At 34.6% G+C, this 24,498-nt stretch overlaps 1 protein-coding gene across 2 annotated transcripts in view; it reads right to left on the reverse strand.

Annotated features, from left to right (window-relative positions):
* Positions 1–24,498, reverse strand: part of SGCZ (sarcoglycan zeta) — a 413,335-nt gene that overhangs the window by 100,542 nt on the left and 288,295 nt on the right. For both annotated transcript variants that reach the window (XM_018041802.1, XM_018041801.1), the window contains exon 3: positions 12,585–12,672. In XM_018041802.1, coding sequence (XP_017897291.1) covers positions 12,585–12,672 — 88 coding nt within the window. The remainder of the gene's footprint in view (positions 1–12,584; positions 12,673–24,498) is intronic.

Genomic DNA, 24,498 nt, shown 5'->3' on the forward strand with positions numbered 1-24,498 from the left:
AGGTGGCTCAGAGGTTAAAGTGTCTGCCTGGAATGCAGGAGACCAGGGTTCGATCCCTGGGTTGGGAAGATCCCCTGGAGAAGGAAATGGCAACCCACTCCAGTACTCTTGCCTGGAGAATCCCATGGAGGGAGGAGCCTGGTGGGCTACAGTCCATGGGGTCGCAAAGAGTCGGACACGACTGAGCAACTTCACTTTCACTTTCTGTGTGTTCTGGCCACCTCGTCTTAACATCTTCTGCTTCTGTTAGGTCCATACCATTTCTGTCCTTTATTGAGCCCATCTTTGCATGAAATGTCCCTTGGTATCTCTAATTTTCTTGAAGTGATCTCTAGCCTTTCCCAGTCTATTTTTACCCTCCTTTTCTTTGCATTGATCACCGAGGGAGGCTTCCTTATCCCTCCTTGCTCTTCTCTGGAACTCTGCATTCAAATGGGTATGTCTTTCCTTTTCTCTTTTACCTTTAGCTTCTCTTTTCTCAGCTATTTGTAAGGCCTCGCCAGACAGTCATTTTGCCCTTTGGCATTTATTTTTCTGGGAATGGTCTTGACCACTGCCTCCTGTACAATGTCATGAATCTCCATATACAGTTCTTCAGGCACTCTGTCTATCAGATCTAATCCCTTGAATCTATTTGTGATTTACACTGTATAATTGTAAGGGATTTGATTTAGGTCATACCTGAATGGTCTAGTGGTTTTCCCTACTTTCTTCAATTTAAGTCTGAATTTGGCAATAAGGAGTTCATGATCTGAGCCACGGCCTGATCCTGGTCTTGGTTTTGCTGATTATATAAAGCTTCACCATCTTTGGCTGCAAAGAATATAATCAATCTGATTTTGGTATTGACCATCTGGTGATGTCTATATGTAGAATCTTCTCTTCTATTGTTGTAAGAGGGTGTTTGTACCACAGATCTCATTAAAAGTGATTTAACAAGACCCATGTGACCTTGTTAATTTGATAGGACACAGGCAGTCTTTGCCTGAGTGTCTGGATCTTTTTGCACTTCAGTAGCAGAGGGTAGGTATTCCAGGAGCTCTGCATCCATTCTGGCACTCAGTACCATCAGTATCTTTTATTTCACTAATTGTAATTTTTGTAAATTTGTAATTTTTTAAACTGTAAGTTTTGATTCCTCTGAGCTTTGAATGTGAAAATACCTATGATTAAATGGGAAATTTGTTTGACTAGTCTCCTTGTAAAGAGTTGCGGTAAATTTACTGATTCCATTAAAATAGTTCACAAACTAGGTGAGAAATGAGCCTGAAGGGGAGGAGAGGAAGGAGACAGTCACGAAGACTCAAGAAGACAGAGACCTGGGGAAAGGAAGTTTATTCCTTTAGAATCACCTGCCCCACAAATCCCTACCCTCCCCAAAAAACTGCATGACTGGCCTGTTAAGTATTTTCAGTAATATTCATAGAATGATAAAGAATGGCAAGATAATATAAATGAAAATGAGAGATTTTGTTCTAAATATTGTGACATTAGAGAAGGTAAGGTCCAAGCAGTTTGAGTTGTCAGCATGCTTTAATTCCTTGGGGGCAGGTGGGAAAGGAAGATGGAATGTTAAACATACATTAGCCTGTAGTGTTTGTGAGCATTTAGAAAGCAAAGCAGCAGGCATATGACCTCAGAATGGAAGATTCAAAACAAGCCATGCCAAAATCATTACATAAAAGGAGTGTATAGGAGTGGATATTATTGATTTCAGGCAAATACAAGACAAAATATCCAAAGATAATATTGTGAGAAAATATTGTAAAACTGATTATATATGTTAACCAACAAATACAGATTAAAGGACTGACATTAATCTTAAGGTACTTTCAAAAGATTTTGGAAATGTTGTCTCCTCATTACAAGTGTATTGGTAAAAATCCAATAAAAACTTGGAAATAAGAATTACTATGGCCTATTTTTCCCCTATGCTTATACTCAATTTTCTCTTCCCATCATGCTATATTTTTCTGATGATGCATTATCTTACTTGGAATATCTCCAAAATTATATATAAAAATAGACACATAATATGAAATGAATATTAAGCAAAAAGAGCTAATAGTTTTCAGACCTGGACCATCATAAATAACAGCCTCTGATGGTTTATCTCCCTCTATTCCATGACCTGGCAATTAGTACTGTTCTTTGGTAGACTAGGTTTGACTGAGATGTCATGTAAGGCCCCTGGTACTGAAGTAAATAATCTGTGTACACATGGATCCCTACATTTTATTTAGCTTCCTACCACCAGATGTCTGCTGATCATTAGTCTCATAGCCTTACATTTGTGAACTGTACGCCCCATTAACCAAATTTCCAAAGACAAGTTTATTTTTAATGCCAACACAAAACTGCATGTTCTGTAAGTCAATTATACATGAAACTCAAGTCCACCTGCAGTTCTGAGGTCCCACAAATGGAGCCTCATTAAAAACAAAGTCAGGCTCAGCGTATAAGCTGTAGATTCATTAATTCCAGGTAAGTCATATAGCTATAATGCTAATGAAATGCCTAAAATATGAAATTGGAAACCACTCTTTTACTGTTTTGTGTGCATTTTCAGCCACTCAGTCATGTCTGACTCTTTGCAACCTCATGTATTATAGCCTCTGTCCATGGGATTCTCCAGGCAAAAATACTGGAGTGGGTTTCTATGCCCTCCTCCAGGGGATCTTCACGACCCAGGGATTGAAGTCATGAACCTTGTGTCTGCTGCATTTGCTCGCAGGTTCTTTACCACTAGCACCACCTGGGAAGCCCAATATTTTGTTTATTCTACTTTTATCCTACAGTCCATAGGGTCTCGAAGAGTCAGACACGATATACCATGCACACAAATCCTTCAATGAGCTCTGTAATATATCATTTTTTTAAAAAAGTATTACAACTGCTTAATATTAAAGTTTAAATACTGAGCTACAGTCATAGCATATTCTGAATAGTTTTACATAATTATAGAATGAATTAAATGTAAATCCATCTCTTCAGTGCTTTCCTCAGTATTACGAAGTTAGAAACACTTCACAAATATGTGCATTATATTTGTTGAAAAATATCTGTATTATCTCTGTTTATTACCATATAAGGAGATGGACCGGCCTGAGAGTGCTATGATGCAAGTGTCTGCCATTTTTAGACTATTAATATGATTAGAATTACCATATTTCACCTCCCATTCTCATGTCTATATACTCAAGACTAGATTTATTTCTTTGACAACTAAGAGCATTATTACCAAAGACTGTATATTGAAAAATATATGTTTTGCCAGAAGGAGAGCAAGTTCAAAGACATTTTCCTGCCAAAAAATCCTTGGGATCCAGTGACAATCCTAGCCGATGAGCAACCTTTGGTTCTGAGAAGTCTAGGCCAACACCTTGAAGGGCTGGCCTTAGTACCATAGCACAGAGCACCGTGGAGTGGAGATGGCCTGGCGGAAATGCAGTGATTGATCTCAGACTGAGGCATCAAAACCCTGGAAGAAAAGGAGGACAGAGGCGGGCACATGCTGGACAAGACTAGCCAGACCATTCTTTCAGAACTTGGTCTAGGTCCTCCAGGAAGAAATATTCTTGGTATGACCTGATGCTGCACTCCTAAATATACAGACACTTGAGAAATTATTAAATTAAATACAAACACTAACTTTAAAAGGCAGTATAATGCTTTAGAATGTTAACACATGATATAAAATATTGTAATAAAATGTTTCAAAACATGTACATCATTGTCTTTCCTTCAGGCATTATAACTCTTTTTATACCTGAGTTACACTGATTTGGGGTCCTAATTTCCAGGAATGCCATCTTTTCCCTCATACCAGAGGCATTTATTTCCTAAACTGATAAATTAATGTTAGTTTAATTAATGTAAATGAATGAATGAATTTTAATAATGAACAAAAAATTCAACAATGTATTTAATCATTTAAAATGTACATGCAAAGTTATTCCTAAATGTTTTGTGGATCCACTCTTCAAGGTTTGCACAACTTATTTTACATAAAATACTCATCCTTATTAAGTTGTCCCAGACTATTACAGTATACTCTAAGTTAAAAAAATGAGTCAATGACAGAAAACATAAATTTGGTACGTGAGAATAATCTGTAACCTTCTACTTTTTACATGTCCTACACCATCTGCAGTCAATTAAGCGATTCCCAGGTGTTCACAGTAATTGCTTTAACACAAGATTACATGTCACTTTAGGGGTCTTTAAATATTTATTATAAAACCCTCATCTACATTTTTCTCTATTCATTTAGGGACAAAACATGCTGATTTTTAGTATAGACAAAAATAAGCTGATGGCACTTGTTGAATTATTTTGTGGATTAACTTTCAATAAAAAACAAACTTTTATAAGCCAAAATCTGATGAAAGAATTACAACATGCTGATTTAGTTGTGCTTATTTACATTCTCCATTTCCATGAAAAATATGTGCATATAATTTGGGGCTAAGATGTCAATAATCAAATTATATGTCATTTTTTATCAGGAGTGTGGGGAAGTTAATTGACCAGAGGATTTATCAATTAAGTTCTCTAAACATAAAAAAAATTTTTTTTTCACTTTAAGGCTTGGAATAGGAAAGAACCATGGAGACAATCTCAAATAATATTCCTTCTATAGATAAGGAAAATAAACTTGAGAGGCTTGGTCACCTACACAGAATTATTTACAGGTAGATGAAATAAAATTTACAGTTACTAACATATACACAATGCATACCCTGCTCCAGAAAATGTTCCAAGCACTTCACATATATCCACCCATTTCATTCTCACATCTACTGCATTAGTACTTGTGTGATTCTCACAGATGCCTGGAGAGATTGCCCGGAGTAATTTGCATGCGGTCACAGAGCTGGAAATGACACACCTAGGATTAGGTTGGCGCCTGAATCTATGTTATTAACTATCAAAACATAATTTCTTTCTAAAACTAGTTTATGAGAAAATTATGATTTCTAGGTCAACATACTCTTCTACAACAATGTGATATATAATTCATATGATTAGATTCACAATAGTATTAGTGAAAATCCATATATTCCTATAATTTAAAGAGAATTTTAAATTTATAGGCTGATTTTTTTGGTTTTCTAAGACATCTTAATAATTAGTCACATTAGAATGCCTTTTTGGCAAGCATATTTTGTGTCTGATATTGTGAGACTTTCAGATGTATAGCATAAGTTTGTGGAACATTAGAAACATGCTCAGTGGTTTTGACAATCTAATAGGCATTAGTGTATATTAAATTCTTAATAGTAACATTTCCCTTAAAGTTATGTTATTTTAAACTCATTATAAACATATTTAAGCTATTGTTCTATGTAACATATGCACAATAAATTTGTATTTGGATTTGCTATTGCAAAAACAATATGTTATTTTACTCACTGCCTGTGTTACTGCATTTTTATTTTGCCATGATTTTTGGAAAAGCTTCAAGACAAATTAACCTGTGGCATAAGTAATTAATTGCATGAAATAAAATGCTGCTGTGTCAACCAAGCCTGCTGTATGCAGTAGTAGACTCAGGACTGATTCCCAGTACTCTCCATATACCAGTTCTGTGGGAGGCCTGTTGCTGTGTGTGTGTGTGTGTGTGTGTGTGTGTGTGTGTGTGTGTGTCTGTCTGTCTGTCTGTCTGTCTGTCTGTCTGTCTGTCTGTCTGTCTTGGATGTATTGAGGCAGGCAGAGACATCAACATAGTTGAAACTTAGTGTTTTCAGTTTTTACTGAAGGATGTCAGCTTTATCACTGATTCACTTTATTTCTTAAGTGAAAAGATCCAGTAACAATCACTAAGGATTTGGGTTCTTACTTTCTCTGATCAATAACAAACCCAGGTGTAAGTGCATGTCATTTAAGGAATATTTAAAACACACACACATGATCTCTTGCAGATAAAGCTATATTCTTATAACTGAATTAAGTTGAACTGGTAAACATGTTATGTTTTTGCTCCCTATAATGCTTTTATATAACAGCATTTTGCTATTGTGAGCTCAGCCTTCTTTAAAGCATTTTGCCAGAGTATTAGCACACCCAATGCTTCTTTTGATATAGATGCTAAAAATAGTCTACACTATATCATCTTGTTTTCTTTCAACTAAACAATGTATACTTTTTAATTCTGTGTATGTGAAGAAGAATATCTGGTTTCCTATAAGAAGCTTATATGTTTCTCCTTAAATATAGTGGGATCATGCCATCAGTCACATTCCCCTTTACACCCGGAAGGTCAATACAGTTTAAGTAATCAATAGAATACAAATGGCTTTCCTATGGACAAATAATGTACTAAATTTAATTAGTACATTTTTACTTGTATCCTTACACACTTAATATATTTCAAAAATATTTGTTTTATCCCATAGACTGCATTCATTTGTATATATTTACTCAAAATGGTAAGAAAACAAATCAACTAAAAATATTTTCCTTACAGAACCATAATTAATGTGTAAGTTTGTTTATCAAGGTTATCTTCTCTGAGGTGTGCTGTGCTTAGTTGCTCAGTCATGTCCGACTCTTTGTAACCCATGGACTTTAGCCTGTCAGGCTACTCTGTCCATGAGATTCTCCAGGCAAGAATACTGGAGTGGGTTGCTATGCCCTCCTGCAGGGGATCTTCTCAACCCAGGTCTCCTGCATTGCAGACAGATTTTTTACTGTCTGAGCCACTAGGGAATCCCATCAATACTGGAGTGGGTAGCCAGTCCCTTCTTCAGTGTATCTTCTCTAGATATGAATAAAACATATTTGATTTTTAAGTGCATAGTTGATTGACAGCCCCTGGAAAAGGCAAAGGATGGGTACAGACACCTCTGTCTGGGCATAGAGACTGCTTATATGTCCTACTACCTGATGGGCCTTTTCATAAATCCCCTTCAGCAATGAAGGCAAGCTCTTTCAGAAGAAATCACAGAATCAACCCTGCTGCAGAAGCTGTTAATAACCATTTTCATTATTATATGGTGTTTAAGCCTCAAAATTTGAAACGTTAAAAGAAAACTAGCACTAAATATCGGAGAAGGCAATGGCACCCCTCTCCAGTACTCTTGTCTGGAAAATCCCATGGACAGAGGAGCGTGGTAGGCTGCAGTCCATGGGGTCGCTACTAGTCGGACACGACTGAGCGACTTCACTTTCACTTTTCACTGTTACGCATTGGAGAAGGAAATGGCAACCCACTCCAGTGTTCTTGCCTGGAGAATCCCAGGGACAGGGGAGCCTGGTGGGCCGCCGTCTATGGGGTCACACAGAGTCGGACACGACTGAAGCGACTTAGCAGCAGCAGCAGCAGCACTAAATATAAATATTTTGTTTAACTTCTTACAAATTACATTCTCTCTTATTACCATAGAGTCAACCATGACTCTGAGCATTGAAGAAGTATAGAAGAAAGAAAAAAATAGGGTGTTTTATTGGTAGATTATAATTAAGGTTTTTATATAATTTGGTTATGTCACTGATTTTTGATAAATGGATTTAAGAATATCAAAGATGAGTAAATGATCCAATGATAATAGCTAGTCGTTCTTAGGAGTTAATTGATTCTCTAAATGTACTGAGTGCTAAACAAGTAAAATTATGATGACATATGACATTCCATTTGAATTGTGAATTTGGGCACATTTGAAAAGTAAATTTTAGGACGATGACATTATAATTATTTAATACACAATTAGTCTTAATACTTTACTGGGATAATGGTAGACGTGGCATCATGGAACTTGTTTATGACACAGGACCCCATTAACAGCCATTCTGGGTTTCTCAAACATCATTGTTTGTGACTGGGATTTAAATAAGGGAGCTACAGGAGAAAAATAATTAGGAACAAAAACTAGTTCTATCCACTACTGTCATTCCTTGTTCAACTTTTCAGTTTATCCTTTCATTTTTATCCACCAACTACAGACTCATGACAAAAGGTGTAAGAGATGGAAAAAATATCTTATTATTTTAGCTATTGCTTTATCAAAGATAAGCAATACCTGTAAGGGAATGTAAGAAAAAGCAATATAGAATTCCATACCTTGATCAAAATTGGCTAAGAGCTATAAAAAACCTGAATTATTTTGCTGAAATTAACATTTATATTGTTTAAACTACTTACAAGAGTAGTTTAAGTATTTTCCATTATAGATCAATATAATGTTATTGGTAAATAAAAGATAACAAATTATCCCTATTATACTGTGGTAAAGGTTATTACATTTTTAGCAAATCTAATTACCATAGCATTAATTATCACTGTTATCAGTATTTTGACCAATGTTTATATAAAAACTACATGACAATATTTCATCTGCACTGGCCTATGCTGCTGCTGCTGCTGCTAAGTCGCTTCAGTCGTGTCCGACTCTGTGCGACCCCATAGACGGCAGCCCACCAGGCTCCCCCGTCCCTGGGATTCTCCAGGCAAGAACACTGGAGTGGGTTGCCATTTCCTTCTCCAATACATGACAGTGAGAAGTGAAAGTGAAGTCGCTCAGTCGTGTCCGACTAGTAGCGACCCCATGGACTGCAGCCTACCAGGCTCCTCCATCCATGGGATTTTCCAGGCAAGAGTACTGGAGTGGGGTGCCATTGCCTTCTCCAGCATTGGCCTATAGAAATGGTTTTTATTTTATAGATCACATTGATGAATTATCCTGAGTGACTATGATAAGTTTCACAATTCTAGTATATGATTTACATATTTTATCTACATTGTTTGATAGAAATGTTCTGAAAAATATAAAGTATCATACTATCAACATATATGAACATGTAACACCTAAAATCAGTTTTCCTCTCATATAAAAAAGGAATTACCTGATAACATAGGAATTACAGATTGAATAAACAGGAATTTGACTTGGAGAATGATTCTGAGAATTAAGTTCTTTTTTTCCTTCAAGGAGTCTGAACCTCTGGGATCCTGTACTTTCTTTACCCACTTCCCACTAATAACCTTATACCTCTCTTTCAGCTTTATTCTAAGAAGAGAAATTTGTAGGAAGAAACCTTGAGTTCATTGATCTTCAACTATGTTATGAAGGTCATAAAATATTAAAGTCAAACTTTGTGGGGAGATTCTGATATTACCAGAAATTTACATAAAGCCTGGAACTTCAAGCACACACAAATTTTGTCTTTTTAAAAATTTACCCAAGGGTAAAATATTTAGTTTTAGTTTTTATTATGCCTGAACTGGCATATATTGTTTTTTTTTGAATGTGAAAGTTTACTTTTATTTATTTTTAATATAAATTTATTTATTTTAATTGGAGGCTATTTAGTCGATAAGCCGTGTTTGACTTTTTTGTGACCCCATGGACTGTAGCTTGCCAGGCTTCTATGTCCATGGGATTTCCCAGGCAAGAATAGTGGAGTGGGTTTCCATTTCCTTTTTCAGGGAATTTCCTAACCCAGGGATTGAACTCATGTCTCCTGCACTGACAGGCAGGTTCTCTCTCTATATAGATAGATAGATAGATAGAGAGAGAGAGAGAGAGAGAGAGATGGATAGATGGGCTTCTCTAGTGGCTCAGAATCTGCCAGCAATGCCAGAGACCTGGGTTCTGTCTCTGGGTTAGGAAGATCCCCTGGAGAAGGCAATAGTAACCCACTCCAATATCTTGGCCTGGAGAACTCTATGGACTGATGAGCCTGGCAGGCTACATTTTATTGGTTCTCAAAGAGTTGAACATGAGTGAGTGACTAACACTTTTACTTCATACACACACACACACACACACACACACACACGTATACATATATATGCATGTATGTATACATATGTATACGTATGTATGTATACATATGTATGTATGTATGTATATATGTATACATATATATATATATACATATGGGACCATGCCCAGGACCATGTCCCTAAATAAAAACTGAAAAATTAAGGAAAAAAAGGAAATAAGGAAAGAGGCTTAAAATGGTTACTTTATCTCAATATGATTTAAAATGAACAGTGATTGAATACCTTACTTAAATATGTCTGAATATCTCTTCAGATTATACCTAAAGATAATTTTATCCTGACATGATTAAAGCATCATCCACACATCAGGCACACTTTCTGTGATGTGTTTTGTGGTATATCTTTGCAACAGTATTACAATACAACATGTATTCCCCAACTAAAATTCCAGACGTAATGGACAGAAAAGCATCATGAGATCTTTCACACTCTAACATGTATTTGTAACTCAAGTGACACCAAAAATTACAAACACCATCATTCAAATAATAACAGATTAGCAACATAATTCTCTAAGATTTGCAGACACTGAAATTTCCCCAATTCTTACGTACAGGTCTAAATAAATGTCCTTATCTCTATTTTAGAGATGAGAAAACTGAGTCTCCAAGAGATAAAATTTTTTGGAGTCCTATATCGTTTGACTCCAGATGTGAATACATTATCCCTCTCCGACTCCCCTTTATCTACCCTTCCTTTGTTTTTTGTATGGTTAATGAGAAATACAAAGTGGTGGAAAGATGGAGGTCATCAACAGGACACCCAGAGGAGCAGGATATTAAAAGTTTTCAGTTTAAGCCTCACTGGAAAGAGTGTGCTTCCAGCCACAGAAATATGCTGGTGTATCATTACCTTATTGATTTGCTTCAGCTAAAACTAAGCTTAATCTTTCTCCCCAGCCCACCACTCCTTCTCTCTCTCTCCATTCTTCTCTCTTTTCCCACACATAACTGGCAAGTATCGATTCTATATTAAAACTAACTTAGAACAGTGGTTGAAAACATAAGTCCAATGCTATCATTCTTTATGTTTCCTGCAGGAAAGCAGGCAGTGAAATGTAAATGATATTTGATTATCCTTCATATAATCAAACAGCCGATTTGTTCCACAGGCAGTACACTAGTTATGTAGTGATTGTATTTGACAGTCAACATTGGTATGTAGTCTTTGTGGGTTCAATTTACAGGTTGGCATTTCCACTAAGGACCTTTTTATTTTTTTAATCTAGAAAAGAATGCAAAATAAAGTTCTATTCTAGGTTAACAGTTCTCTACATTAAAAAGAAAAAAAATTTTAGGCCTGTTTCTGTAATTCCAACATAGCAATAGTTAATTGACATGAACATTTAAACGAAGTACCTGGTGCTTTTGAATCACTTTTGTGTCGATAGATGTATTTCTTTTCTCTAATTTTTAGTCCATTAGCCTATAGCTCCCCTTTGTCATAGATGTGTGTGTGTGTTCGTGCGTTCGAACGCTCAGTCTGTCTGACTCTGTGACCCCGTGGACTCCAGCCAGCTAGGCTCCTCTGTTCATGGGATTTCCCAGGCAAGAACAGTGGAGTTGCCATTTCCTCATCCAGGGGTCTATCTGACTCAGAGATCGAACCCTTGTCTCTTGTGTCTACTGCTTTGTCAGTTGGATTCTTTACCACTAGTGTCACCTGGGAAGCCCCTTCTAATTGATATCATACCGCAAAATACTATCAAATTATAGCAATTGATAGATATCTACTGAACATATTTTATAGTGTAAAGAAAAAGCAAAATAAATTAAACAATTTTAAATAAAATTTAATTATATATTTTTTGGAATACAAAAATTTCACAATGTAAGTTTTACTTTTGGCTTCATCAAAGTGAATACATAACAAAAATTATTTCATATACTTAGAAATAAGTAGACGAATTAAGCTCACGTTTATAAATCTCACATTTCTTTGTCATATTCTTGGGTAATTTAATCAGAAATACTGGAAATATACATTTGCTTCAAATGATAATTATTTCCTCATCAAGGTAAAGATAACTTAGCTCCCCAAATTGCAGTTTAGTCTTTATAATATACTATCACATACACATAATATCAATAAGTATTAGGTAATTTTCCCACAGGAAAATACAATATTTCAAAAATATATTAGCAATTAAACAAAAATCAAGTCTTTGTAGTGTTTTACATAATTATATCTGACTCAATTTCCCATTCCTCTATAGAAATTAAGTTAAATAACAATGCCATGTAATATGAATCTCTAAATTTTTGACAATGAGAAAACATTAGTAATACTTTATCATAAACATATTTACAACTTCTAAAGCCTCTAAACCTTAACTATATATAATTTCAACATCAAATTTATAATTGGTCAATGTTAAGTTTATTCAATTATTATGTCATTTCTAATTTATACAAGCAGATAATATTTAGTAAATTATTTATTTAGAAAAAAGATAAATGATGTTGCATTTCATGTTTATTTAAGCCTATTTACTATAATTTAATATACTAGGTAGATATTTGTTAGAAAATGGTGCATTTCATAATTCAAGAGTAATAAGAGCAAAATATATGTAATTCAGTCTCACATTAACACATTGACAAGAGTAACAATGACCTTAACTAGCCTATGACAAATCAAATCCTGTGAAAGCTAATAGGGCTGTATGGGACTGTCTACATATAGAGAGAAATAATACATTAGAGAAAGAATATATTTTGCTTTTCCCAATTTAAACAACCACAGAGCTTTAAATGGAGTTAGATGGTGTGAGCAATCTTTACCCCAGAGCACTCACCTACTGTCAGCTGTCCAGTTAACTGCCCCATGTGATTTCTTGCATTCACTGTTACATTCCTGTCAGACTGTAAGACCAGTGGACTATCCTGGGAAACATGTATAAAATAAAGAAATCAAATAAAAAATAGAAATATAGTCAAGATTTTATATATAAAATTATATTGCACTTGTTTGGGTATTATCAAAATTCTATTTTTTGTTTTATATCAAGCAGCTCTTTTAACACCCCAAATACTGTTTGAAAAATACAAAATAAGGAGGGTGCTTCAAAATAACTATTTGACATAATAGGACTGTTTTCATTTGGATAAACAGGAATTAACTACTTGGTGCAAACATTTCCAACACTATTGATTATCATACATCACTGCTGTAGTAACTCTTTTTCTCGCCCTTCCATTGGCATAGAGACCTGCCTTTGGAGATATTTTAAACTCTGTAGAAATGGGGAGGTCCCTTTTTAAGCTGAACTTGCAACTTTCAGGTTTAAGCTTAAATGTTTCCTCCTTGAAAGTGCCTCCCCTGATCACTGCAACTACAGATTCATTCAATCCTCAAACTCCCAATCTCCACTTATTTTGTTCAGAGCACTTATCCCAAGACATATTTATTTTGCTAATGTATGTGTTTACTTGTTTTTAATTTGCTTCTGTCACAAGAGGAAATGTCCGTGGGCCAAGAACCATAGCAGTCATGTTGACAAATTTTATTCCCACTACCTGGCCTACTGCTGAAGGAAAGCATTTACTAAATGTTTATTGAAGGGACAAATAAATCATCATAACAAAATTAATATTACCTTATGTATCTAGCTCAAGTAGGAATGATTTTTAAATCATAAGATGATTTAAGAAAGGAGGTATATAGAATAAGAGAATGTAAGATAGCTTATCTTTTAGCATAAATAATCTTGCTTAGATGTTTACTTTTATCACAATTTAGCACTCAACAGTAAAATAATTTATTTGAAGGGCAATATCACTCTTTTAGGAATCTATGTACTAGGCTATTGTCACCGCCTCAGACAAGTAACTAACAACTGGCTACTCTCATATTTTTATGACCTAAAACAAGCACGGTAATCATTTACAAAGAGTTCATTCATTTATTCATTGAACAAAAATACTTTGATAATAATGAGAATATATTAAGTACAGGCTTGGGACATTTCAGGGATCAAAATATAAAACAATACCTGTCTTCATGGAGCCTGTACCCAAGATATCGAAACTATGAAAATCTCTCCCAAGGTCATCCTTAACATGTAAGTGGTTTGTCATCTCTATGTTAATGTAAATAAAACGCTTTCATACATGTATCATATAAAAACTCTTTTGAGAACAGAATTTGAAATTTGTGACTCGAATATACATAAGATTTTATATATTTTTCTCTAAAGCTATTTTTTCCCCTTCTGACTAGATGCAAAGCACTAAGCAAAGATGCACAAACACACACTCACACACACAAATTTTCCTTTAAAAGTGGACTTTGTTAGTATGTCTAAACTAAGGCTTAATTTTTAAAAGTAAATTTCTACATTTTCAAGAACAGATGTGTTCTCAAAAGTGAGACATAGTTGTACAGAACAATGCCAATTTCATCCTGTCTCATCACAACTCATTTATTTTTGGCACAAATCAAAAGCGTGTTATCTGTAGTTAAAAATAAACCTAGTTCTTTTTGCATAGGTGTTTCTATGCTGCAGACATTCATTTTTGAAAATATATGAAGTATATTTAATTAATTCCATCATTCCTTTCAAGTGATATGTTCAAATTCTATTAACAATATGGTTGTGGAATAAGGAGTGTTTGCAAATAATTATGCCCAGTAAGGAAACTGCACAAAGAGGATGGCTCACTAAAGCACAAAAATATTTTAAACTGGCAGAATTAAATATATGTTGCCTATGTTTTTAAAAAATGAAATTAATTTGAATGTCAGAAAAAGCAGAAGCCTATAAAGCACCCTGCAGTTCAAAACATTGTAAAAATAGGTTAGCTGCATTTTCATTCATATATTTTAATATTTTTATTATATAATACATATGACTACTAGGATTTTTTAAAATTGATGACATTGTGCTCTTATTTGAATTAGTAAACATAAATTTCTGTGATCTATAGCATAAGAGCATAATCATTAGAATCTACAAGGATTATGTAAGTATATTAAAATAGATATTTTTTATTAAATATTTTAAGATGAGAGAAAAGTTCATTTTAAAAAGGCAATAATCATTTAAGTTGATCTAACAGAGAAAGAGATTTGGATTAGGATTGAAAGTTTAATCATTGCATCTCTTTGTTTACAACATATCAATCTTCTCTTACTCTAACCACCGATATCCAATTGAGGTTCTATCCCTGGCATTCTTTCCTTTTCATTACATGATTCCACCAATCTTCCCCTCTGAATTAAAATTTTATATCTAGATTAAAATTTTACTATAATAGAAACAGCAATCGTTTTACTGACTATACTATAAACGTATAGCTATCAGAGGTCATGAACAATTCTCCACAGGTATTCAGGTAGATATCAGTATGATATGTTATACAGATTTATTAAAATGTGATCAGGTGAAATTAATAAAAATTGAGTAACATTTTTCACAGACAAAATGCAATGCATGTAAGAGCACTGTTTTCATTGACAAGTCGCACTATCATTTCTGTGTTATATATCACCCCACTGAAAACTTTTGGGATTAGAACCATGGCTTATGCCTCTTAGGTCCACACTATGACCTTTTATACAATATATACTCTGTATATTAAGTACAACACAATTAATTAAAATATACACATGTGATTAAAAAAATATATATATGATAAAACTAATAGCAACTATTTCAAGAAATCTTAATTTATAAATCTGATTACAAACACATTCTTGGATGAAAATTGGTATCAAGAAGTTACTTTTTACCAAATTTGACATTTATTGTGCTCATTTCCCCAAAGATCTCCATATAAGAAAATAACTTCCACTAATAAATCATTGTTTTTCACTCTTTTTAAATAGTCCCCCCAAAAAAAAAAAATAGTCCCTCTTCATGATCCTTTATAATTCTGTGCTCCAGATCTTTGAAAGCTAGTGTCTAGTTTCAGATATTAAAATATATGTACCAATATCCCTTGGAGTTTATTCTTGCTGAGATCATGAAGGGGGGAAAATCATATGGTGGTATTAACTCTCAAATAGGCATAAGACAGACAAGTCTATAAGGGTAAAAGGTTCCATAGGTGCTATATTATTCTGCATGGTACATTAATGTAAATATCTCTTTTGGAGAAAGAACAATTTCTTGATTGAAGTCAGCTCTTTTCCACTACCTGCATCCTTGCTTTGATGCTAAGAAATATACTATCCTTCTTATGCTTCTCTTCAGACATAGCAGGTAGGAGACCCAGGGGAATGGCAATTGTCCCATTAAGAGGGCCTGAGAACCCTCACTTATGATTCTTTTACATCCACATTTTTTAAGACAAGGGCCTGCTTGTCACCTTGTTAATGGTCATAGAGAAATAAAGCACTATGTTCTCATTTCAATGATTTTGTTATAATCTATACAAGTGACTAAGGGAAAAATGACTATTCTTATTTCCATTGTGTTCACCTTTGTTTATCATAAATATTTACTAAGGGCCTATGATGTGTCCAGCTCTTTGCTGTGTATAAAACAGAAACAGAGGAGACCAACTTTCTTCTCTCATGGAGTTCATTATCTAGGAAGTCAGACAAACAATAAACCCAGTATAGAAAAAACAGAGAGAATGTTACTAATAACAAGCTGTTGCGATAGAGACTTCTCTAATAAAAAGTACTGGTGAGAAGATGTACCTGTAAGAGGTCGTGTGTACACCAGGCACTTGTGCTCTTGATATTCATTCTCTCAAGGTTTGAACTATTAAACGGTAGTAGAAAAGAGCAGTACTAGGAAAAGCAATTAACATTTGCTGGCACTTAGTCAATGCTGGACATGCATGTAAACTTCTAAATACTTTACATGTATAAGCTTACCTACTTATGAAACTTAAAATAAAATTCACCCAGGAAAGAATCAAGAAATAAAGTGCTTGTTTCAGTGAACCCTGACTGTTTAAATTCAAATAGTGAGACCGCCAAACTCTGGCTTCTGGACTAGGCAAGCCATTCAGCATCTCTGTATCATGACTTCCTCATCAGTAAACAGGGTAATAATACTTAATCTGTGGGCTTCTCATAAAGAATTAATTAGACGATATATGAAAATGATTAAATCAGGGCCTACTAGCCTTTGCTAAGGGCACTCAGTGTTTACTTTTATTATTTATTCCACATTGTAATTACAGTACTCAACTAATAATGGTATTATTTATTATCATTCTTGTTTTACGCATGAAGAAACTTCAGCAAGGAGAGTATAAGTCACTTGCTTTAAATCATGCGGCTAATAAATAACAAAGTATTTGAAGCCAGTTATCTGGGTATAGAATCTCATGTGTTAATTACCATGATACTATGTCTCTGGTGGGTGATAACAGTCTAGGCTTTCTAAAATGCAAATCCGTATCTGAAAATAAATGTTAAAATTAATGGAACAAAATATATTTTTAAATTCCTTTAAACATTTCATTCTCTTCCGTAAATATCTGGAACATATACAGTCATAAATTGTAAGATACAACTTCACACTGCCATAGTCTGTGTTTCAGTGAGTCTGGTTCATTTTTAAAATCTTTTTTTCCTAGGTTCCAGAGGAAGAGCAATAATTCCTGAACTGCCCTCTGCACACATATTTTAAAATATATCACTTATGAGAATTACGCTACTTTCAGTCCTAAAAGAGAACATAACTGTGTCCATATTGTTCAATGTAGATGGCACACATTTGATATCTCATATCTTGAGTTTAAACAGTTTTACCAGGTTTTCTTATCTTCTCTGATAGAAATTATTATAATAAACCTATCTTACCCCCAATTCTCTATCTTCTTCTTCCTCAATATCAAATCAGTGACATCAGCTATGTTTCTTAAATATACATTTTTCTGTGATCTTTCTTAGACTTGCAGCTCACATCACAATGACCGTTTCCTCCTTGCATTAATTCTTCATATCCAGTGTTATTTTCATAAATATTTTAAAATTAAAAATATTGATATGCTTGAATTAAAGCAAAATAAAACATTTATTGACTCCTTGATCTCTGCTGGGAATAAAATTCACATTTATTACACATAAGGTGCTTTTTTATATGATCCAGTTCTACTCTTTTTAGCTCTATTTCACACCACTTCACCATGCAAGAATTGCCCAAATTTTTATGTTTCTGAAAATATGCCATTTCTGTGCACTCTCATCTTCTGTTCCCTACATGTGAAATTCCTATCCATTGCCCCATAACTGGCAAAACTACAGACATTTTTCAAGTCCCAATTCAGTTAGGTCCTCTGTGATGCTTTCCTGCTCCTCCAGAGTCAAAATTTACCTCCCTCCCTCCAGTTTCTCTGTGTTCACGTCTATCACAGTAGTTGTCACAGGATCTTCGGTTTGCCTTGTTTTGATCATTCTGTCCTGAAAGCATAGTGTGTTGTCATTTTCTTTTACTCATACAGATTTTTTAAACTATATTTTGTGCCATGTTTGGCACCTCGTTCCTCTATATTAAATGTCTGTTAAGTGAATGAACTGAACTGGGCATATTTACTTCTTAATGCACTCAGGCTATACATGTTTACTTGATTTGAGTTCAGGTCACACAAAACTTATCAATCTCTTGCACCATTTTTTTTTTTTTTTGGACCCAGAGCAAGTTTTCTAAAAAGCCATTTAAGTGGAACGAGTTATATTACATTTCGATTTGATTTATATTCATCATCTCTCTCTGCCCAAGGCAGCCACTTCTTCTCTAAGAATTTGACCCACTTAAGAAGATGAAAACCAGGTAGTTTTAAAATTCTTTGGTTAATAAAACACTTACTTGAAATTTCGTTTAATTGCTGAATGCAAATCATTTAATTGCTGAAATTTGTATTTTAAGGTATAAGTATTAATCATGAAGCTATCTAGAGGTGTTAAACTGCTTTCCCCAGTCCTCTGAGTTCACATTTTAACTTGACTGTGAAGTGGTACAGCAGAGAGAGAGCATTTCCTCAATGAACTTTTCTGTATTTCTATTCTGACACTTTCACTGAGCTGCCAGACCACAGGTGAAGTCATAAAGAATGATGACACAGTACTGGATGATAATAGCATAGCAGACCTGTTGTCTTTGGTTCCTATTTTCACCCTTGAAAATAGATTCGATTACATTTTCTAGAAAGGTTATGGGAGTTCATATTTTAAAAAAACTAATCTTTATATGTGTGTCAAAGCTGATCCATTATTTTCAAAATATTTTAAAAGCACAGAGAAAAAACAAGTTGCTTTACAAAACAAGTTACTGTTAAAATTAAAAACAAATGGAGACGAGCCTTGAAAATCCCCTAAGCCGACAAAATCAGTTTAGTCATACAAGGAAAGCTTATTGTAGCTTACTTTGCAAGACTAGCTTGAACTGGGTCATTTCTTGCTTATGTCTCTAGAAGTCATAAGCAAAATTTGCATTGGATTCCAGGGTTGATATGAGGTAACCACTAACTGATTCCCTATCATTTAAGACAAAATCACTGTGAAGAACAGTTATGGTCTATTTACCTTATAAGCTGCTTTATAACAATATTCCTTTGAGCCTCATTCCATATCTTGGCTTGAATGCTCACAGTTCTCAATCTATCTTTTTGATGTGTGAATAATAAAGTTTTACTAAATACTCCTGCAGTGATTCATTGGTTTTACTGCTGTTATTTCTGATCTTTGATACAATCTATATTAAAATGGCAGAAACTGCTGCTGCTGCTGCTGCTAAGTCACTTCAGTTGTGTCCGACTCTGTGCAACCCCATAGACGGCAGCCCACCAGGCTCCCCTGTCCCTGGGATTCTCCAGGCAAGAACACTGGAGTGGGTTGCCATTTCCTTCTCCAATGCATAAAAGTGAAAAGTGAAAGTGAAGTCACTCAGTCGTGTCCAACTCTTAGCAACCCCCTGGACTGCAGCCCACCAGGCTCCGTCCATGGGATTTTCCAGGCAAGAGTACTGGAGTGGGGAGCTGTTAGGAATTTCTTAATGCAATAATTTCACCAATTTAATATTAGTAAATGTTGTATTTAAAGGCATTTTTGTGTTAAAACCCAGAATTAGTGATATATTGAGAAATAAATGAACTCTTTTTTTGGTTGAAAAATTACCACAGCCTTTGAAATACTTTTAAGTGTGAAAAGTATTATAGTTTCCCTTAATTATTCTTTTTTCATGAAAAACAGATGACAGATGCCATATGAAGAGCAAACAGAAAGAGGAGAAAAATGTAAAATATTCACACTTTTATTAAAACAGTACTTCTTCCCAAAAGATATTGTGTTACAAACTTAACACAATATTTAATTAGGCACTAAAATATATAAACAGAACTAAAGACCTTTCAAACCATGAGAAATAATTGTGTTCAAACACGTAGCTTGTTGCTAGAGTTGAATCCCAAATTTTACTTTGATTTTCCAGGCAGTTAAGGCAAAATTAAAATGCTATGTTATAAAATTTTCATTGCCTGATAAAAAACAAGCCAAGGAATTTATAGGAAAAGTATTTTCCCCCAAAACTAGCATTTCATGATAAGGAGTTTAAATACTCTCATTTAAAGCATTTGTTTTCAAATTCAGGCAAATCAAATCTTGTACTGCATTCTCTGCCCTGAGGCTTGCCTAACTTATTGCTATTGGCAACCAGATGTTGAATTCTAAGGAAGAAGTCAGAATTTCTACTTCTGTCAGAAAATCAGTGAAATGGTAAAAATGAATGAATGAATAAACAACATTCAAAAACATATTTTAAAAGATTCCAGCTATTACATTATGTTTCATCTCCCATTATGTGTATGCAAGAGTAATATATTAATTATGTATCCATTAATGACTTACATTAATAACATACAAGATAAAAACCTTTTCCTATTTAATTCTTCTGCTGAACATATTTAGAAGTAGAATGAATGTGTGTACTTTACCATTTTAGAAAGTGAAAGATATAATTTACCTTGTTATCTGCAGGAGGAATTTGTAATGCCTGAGATTCATTATTCTAAATATGAGTGATCAATTTAATAAAGCTGTAGAGAGTGTAAGGGACTAATTTGTATTCATATATATTCACATTCTGCACTGTAAAATTCTTCACAATTAAGTAACTATGAATTTGCAAAACGTTAAAAATAACTTCCTCATCTATGATGTGAAGAGGGAACTAGATTCAAAACAATCATATGTTGATTTCCTACTCTCTCTCCAACTCTAGCTGCTTTTGCTTCTTTTTTTAAAGGGCAGAGAGAAAGGAGGTGCACCCTCTCCACATCTCAGAGCTTGTTCCAGAGAATTCTTCCTTCCTCTTTCCTCTTCCCTAACCTCTGACTCTCATATCATCCTACTACATATTCCACTGTCTCTGGCTGCCCTCATTCCTGGACGATTTTCTCTCTTCACTCATTCATTGTCATTCCAGCAACATCACAGTCATAGCTCTTAGCTCTTTCATTTACAACACAACGTTCTGATGCTCTAAATTGTTGAATTCTTGGTCTCTCCTCCCATGACTTTATCACACAGCCTGCATCAGCCTCCCTGGTAATTACACTAAGATTATGACATTAATAATAACTGAAATTCTTGCATTGGCTCCAGCTGAAGCTGTAGACAAGAAATGATGACTGCCATTTCAGTAAACAAGGAATGCTGTCTGCATCAAACTGTCAGCCACTGCGGCTGCCCGGATGGTACTCGCTGAGGGGAATTCAGGGTGCAGGAAAACAGGATAGGAGCCCTGGATAGTTAAGATGCATTGTGCTGTGCCACTCACTCAGTTGTGTGAAGAATAACTTCAGTGAACCCAGACTCTTGAATCTTCTCAAACATAGGAAATATGCTAGAAATCACTAACTTGAGATGTCCATTTGCATTAGCAGTAATCTTTTGATGTTTGACTACATGTTTTGATTTTTTTTTAAGCAAATACTTTTATATATCCCAAATCTTCCTTTTCTTCTTTGGAATAGTTCCTCGGAGATATTTGAGAGGCTGCCTTCCCAGCCTAGTCCTCAGTAACAATTCTGAATAATCTGCAGCTTTGAGACTGCACTTTTTTTTTTTTTTTTTATGGTCAACAATATAGCTATCCTTTCAACTTGCTCTTTGTAGAAACTGACACTAGATTTTTCAAAAATTCTTCTGGGTTGAGGTAAAAGTAAAGTTAATAGTTAATGAGAAAACAACTATGTGACCCATTTGCTTAATATCATAAAAAAATAGATTTATCAGAAATGATTACCACAGTTAAAATTTTTTTAAAAATGTAACCAACTCCCTCCCCCCAAAGCTTATGAGAAATGTATCCAAATTGCTTTTTTAAATGATTTAGGTAACCCCCCCCCCTCCAATTAGCTGACATAACTGTGAATGAATGTAACTTGTTGGAATTAAAAATCATTCAGGGACTTCCCTGGTGGTCCAGTGGTTAAGACTCCATGCTTACAATGCAGGGACCCAGGGATTGTGTAGCAGGCAGTGTGGGTTTGCTCTTTGGTGAGGGAACTAAGATCCCACATGAAGCGAGTGGCCAAAAAAATAAACGATTCAGCATGACATATATTCTACTTTTCCTGAGTAACTTTACTATATAATGCATAGATTGAGAAACCTGTTCTCATAACTAAGTAGCTAGAAAAAAATGGATTCACTCTACAAATGTTACTTAATTTTTGAAAACTTTTGAAGTACATTAAAAAAATCATATCACACTGATTTATCATCACTATTGTAACTGACAATAACTCAAAGAGTTACATCTTCAATTTTGCAATAAGGAGATGACTGGAAAGCAAGTAACTTGCAAAATATTCTGTTTCCCAGTCATTAAAGTTATTATCTTTCTCACTTCTTAGGAAGTATGCCTAAAAGGCTTTACTAAAGTGAATTAGATGATTGCTTATTTTATCTCTTATTCTCTCTTTAAGAGGTACTTTGCTTAACCGGATATTCTTTGGAATATGTTCGGTAAGTTCCGAGTAATTGAAGCCTGCAATATATGAAATACTTCTTTTTTTTTTAATCACATGCTTCACCCATGTTTTACTCTAACTTTGGAGCCGAAGATCTGCTTACTCTATTCATGAAAAATATGCCATATAACTTAAGTCTAAGAAAGATATAAAAGGATATACAGATGAGACGTGAATTTTGCCATGTAATTGTTGGCTATATTAAATAAGGTACCATAAATATCTCCTTTTGTGGCATTCTTTAAACTTTTCTATTATAGGACACCCCTCAGAAAAGATGCCCTTTGTAACACTAGTCAGGGGTTGGAAAATGTGAGATCCCTAATGGAACTTGCTAGCATTCCCGCTACATCATTATATAAGATAAATGAACTCAGAATATCTCAGATTTCAAAATAACTGAGAATTTACCATGTGGCACATGGAACTCTGCTCAATGTTATGTGGCAGCCTGGGTGGGAGGGGAGTTGGGAGAGAATGGATATATGTATATGTATGGCTGAGTCCCTTTGCTGTACACTTGAAACCATCACAATATTGTTAATCAGCTATACTGGAATATAAAATAAAAAGTTTAAAAAAAGGAGTAAAAAAATCTTGCCTTAGTTTAAGATAACTTATATTGATAAATCCTACCATGAGTTTTTGATATACTTAGTTTTCAAATTTCTTTCTTTCTCTCTCTTTATTCTTTTTGACCTCTGAAGGTTATTACATCCAAAGACAATGAATCTTAGATAAAGATAAAATCCATATTTTCATATGAGAAAGATCTGGGCTTTCATCAGAAGCTATGCTTTCAAACTCTCTGATATTTATTCTTATTGCAATCTCAGCTGAGAAAAACATTTGTGTGTTTTTGTGATTTTCATTACAGTTTTTGGAATGAAAGTGAAAGTCACTCAGTCGTGTCTGACTCTTTAAGACTATACAGTCCATGGAACTCTTCAGGCCAGAATACTGGAGTGGGTAGCCTTTCCCTTCTCCAGGGGATCTTCCCAAACCACGGATCAAACCCAGGTCTCCTGCGTTGCAGGCAGATTCTTTACAAGCTGAGCCACAGGGGAAGCCCAAGAATACTGGAGTGGGTGGCCTCTCACTTCTCCAGCGGATCTTCCTGACTCAGGAGTTGAACTGGAGTCTCCTGCACTGCAGGCAGACTGTTTACCATCTGAGTTATCAGGGAAGCGACTTAGTAGCAGCAGCAGCAGGTTTTTAATTATGAAAGAATCAAAGCAGTGTGGTAGTATTGTATAAAAGAAGTACTATTAATTAACTAGATAACTTTATATTTTAAGAAATATTACCTTATATCCTAGCAGAGAACATGGAAATTTGATGATCATTTGCACGTCTTAAGATACTTAAGCAATATTAGTTTTTTCCACATATGAAGATTACAACGGAAATAACTAAAAGATAGATGTGTCCTTTTGAGGAATCAAAGGAAATTTTTTTCTTTCAATTCAGAGTTTCTCTGGACACCAAATTTATGCCATTAATCAATAGTTTGGGATGTTTCACTGAAATCTATGGAGCAGTGCATTAATCCTCTGCATGCCGAAAATGACACATGACCTATATATCCCTAATCTTCTGGGACTCTTCTAGTTATGCATTAGGATAGGCATACTCACATTGAAAAAGATAGTTTAGAATCTTAGACTAGCCCAAGAAATCCAATTGACATTCTGAATGACCAAGGTTAACAAGTTTAGGTTTGTAGGTTGTAGGTACAGTAAGTTAATGGACAAGATAGATAGAAATATAACAGAA

The sequence above is a fragment of the Capra hircus genome, chromosome 27 (genome assembly GCF_001704415.2).
Source record: "Capra hircus breed San Clemente chromosome 27, ASM170441v1, whole genome shotgun sequence".
Lineage (NCBI taxonomy): Eukaryota > Metazoa > Chordata > Mammalia > Artiodactyla > Bovidae > Capra > Capra hircus.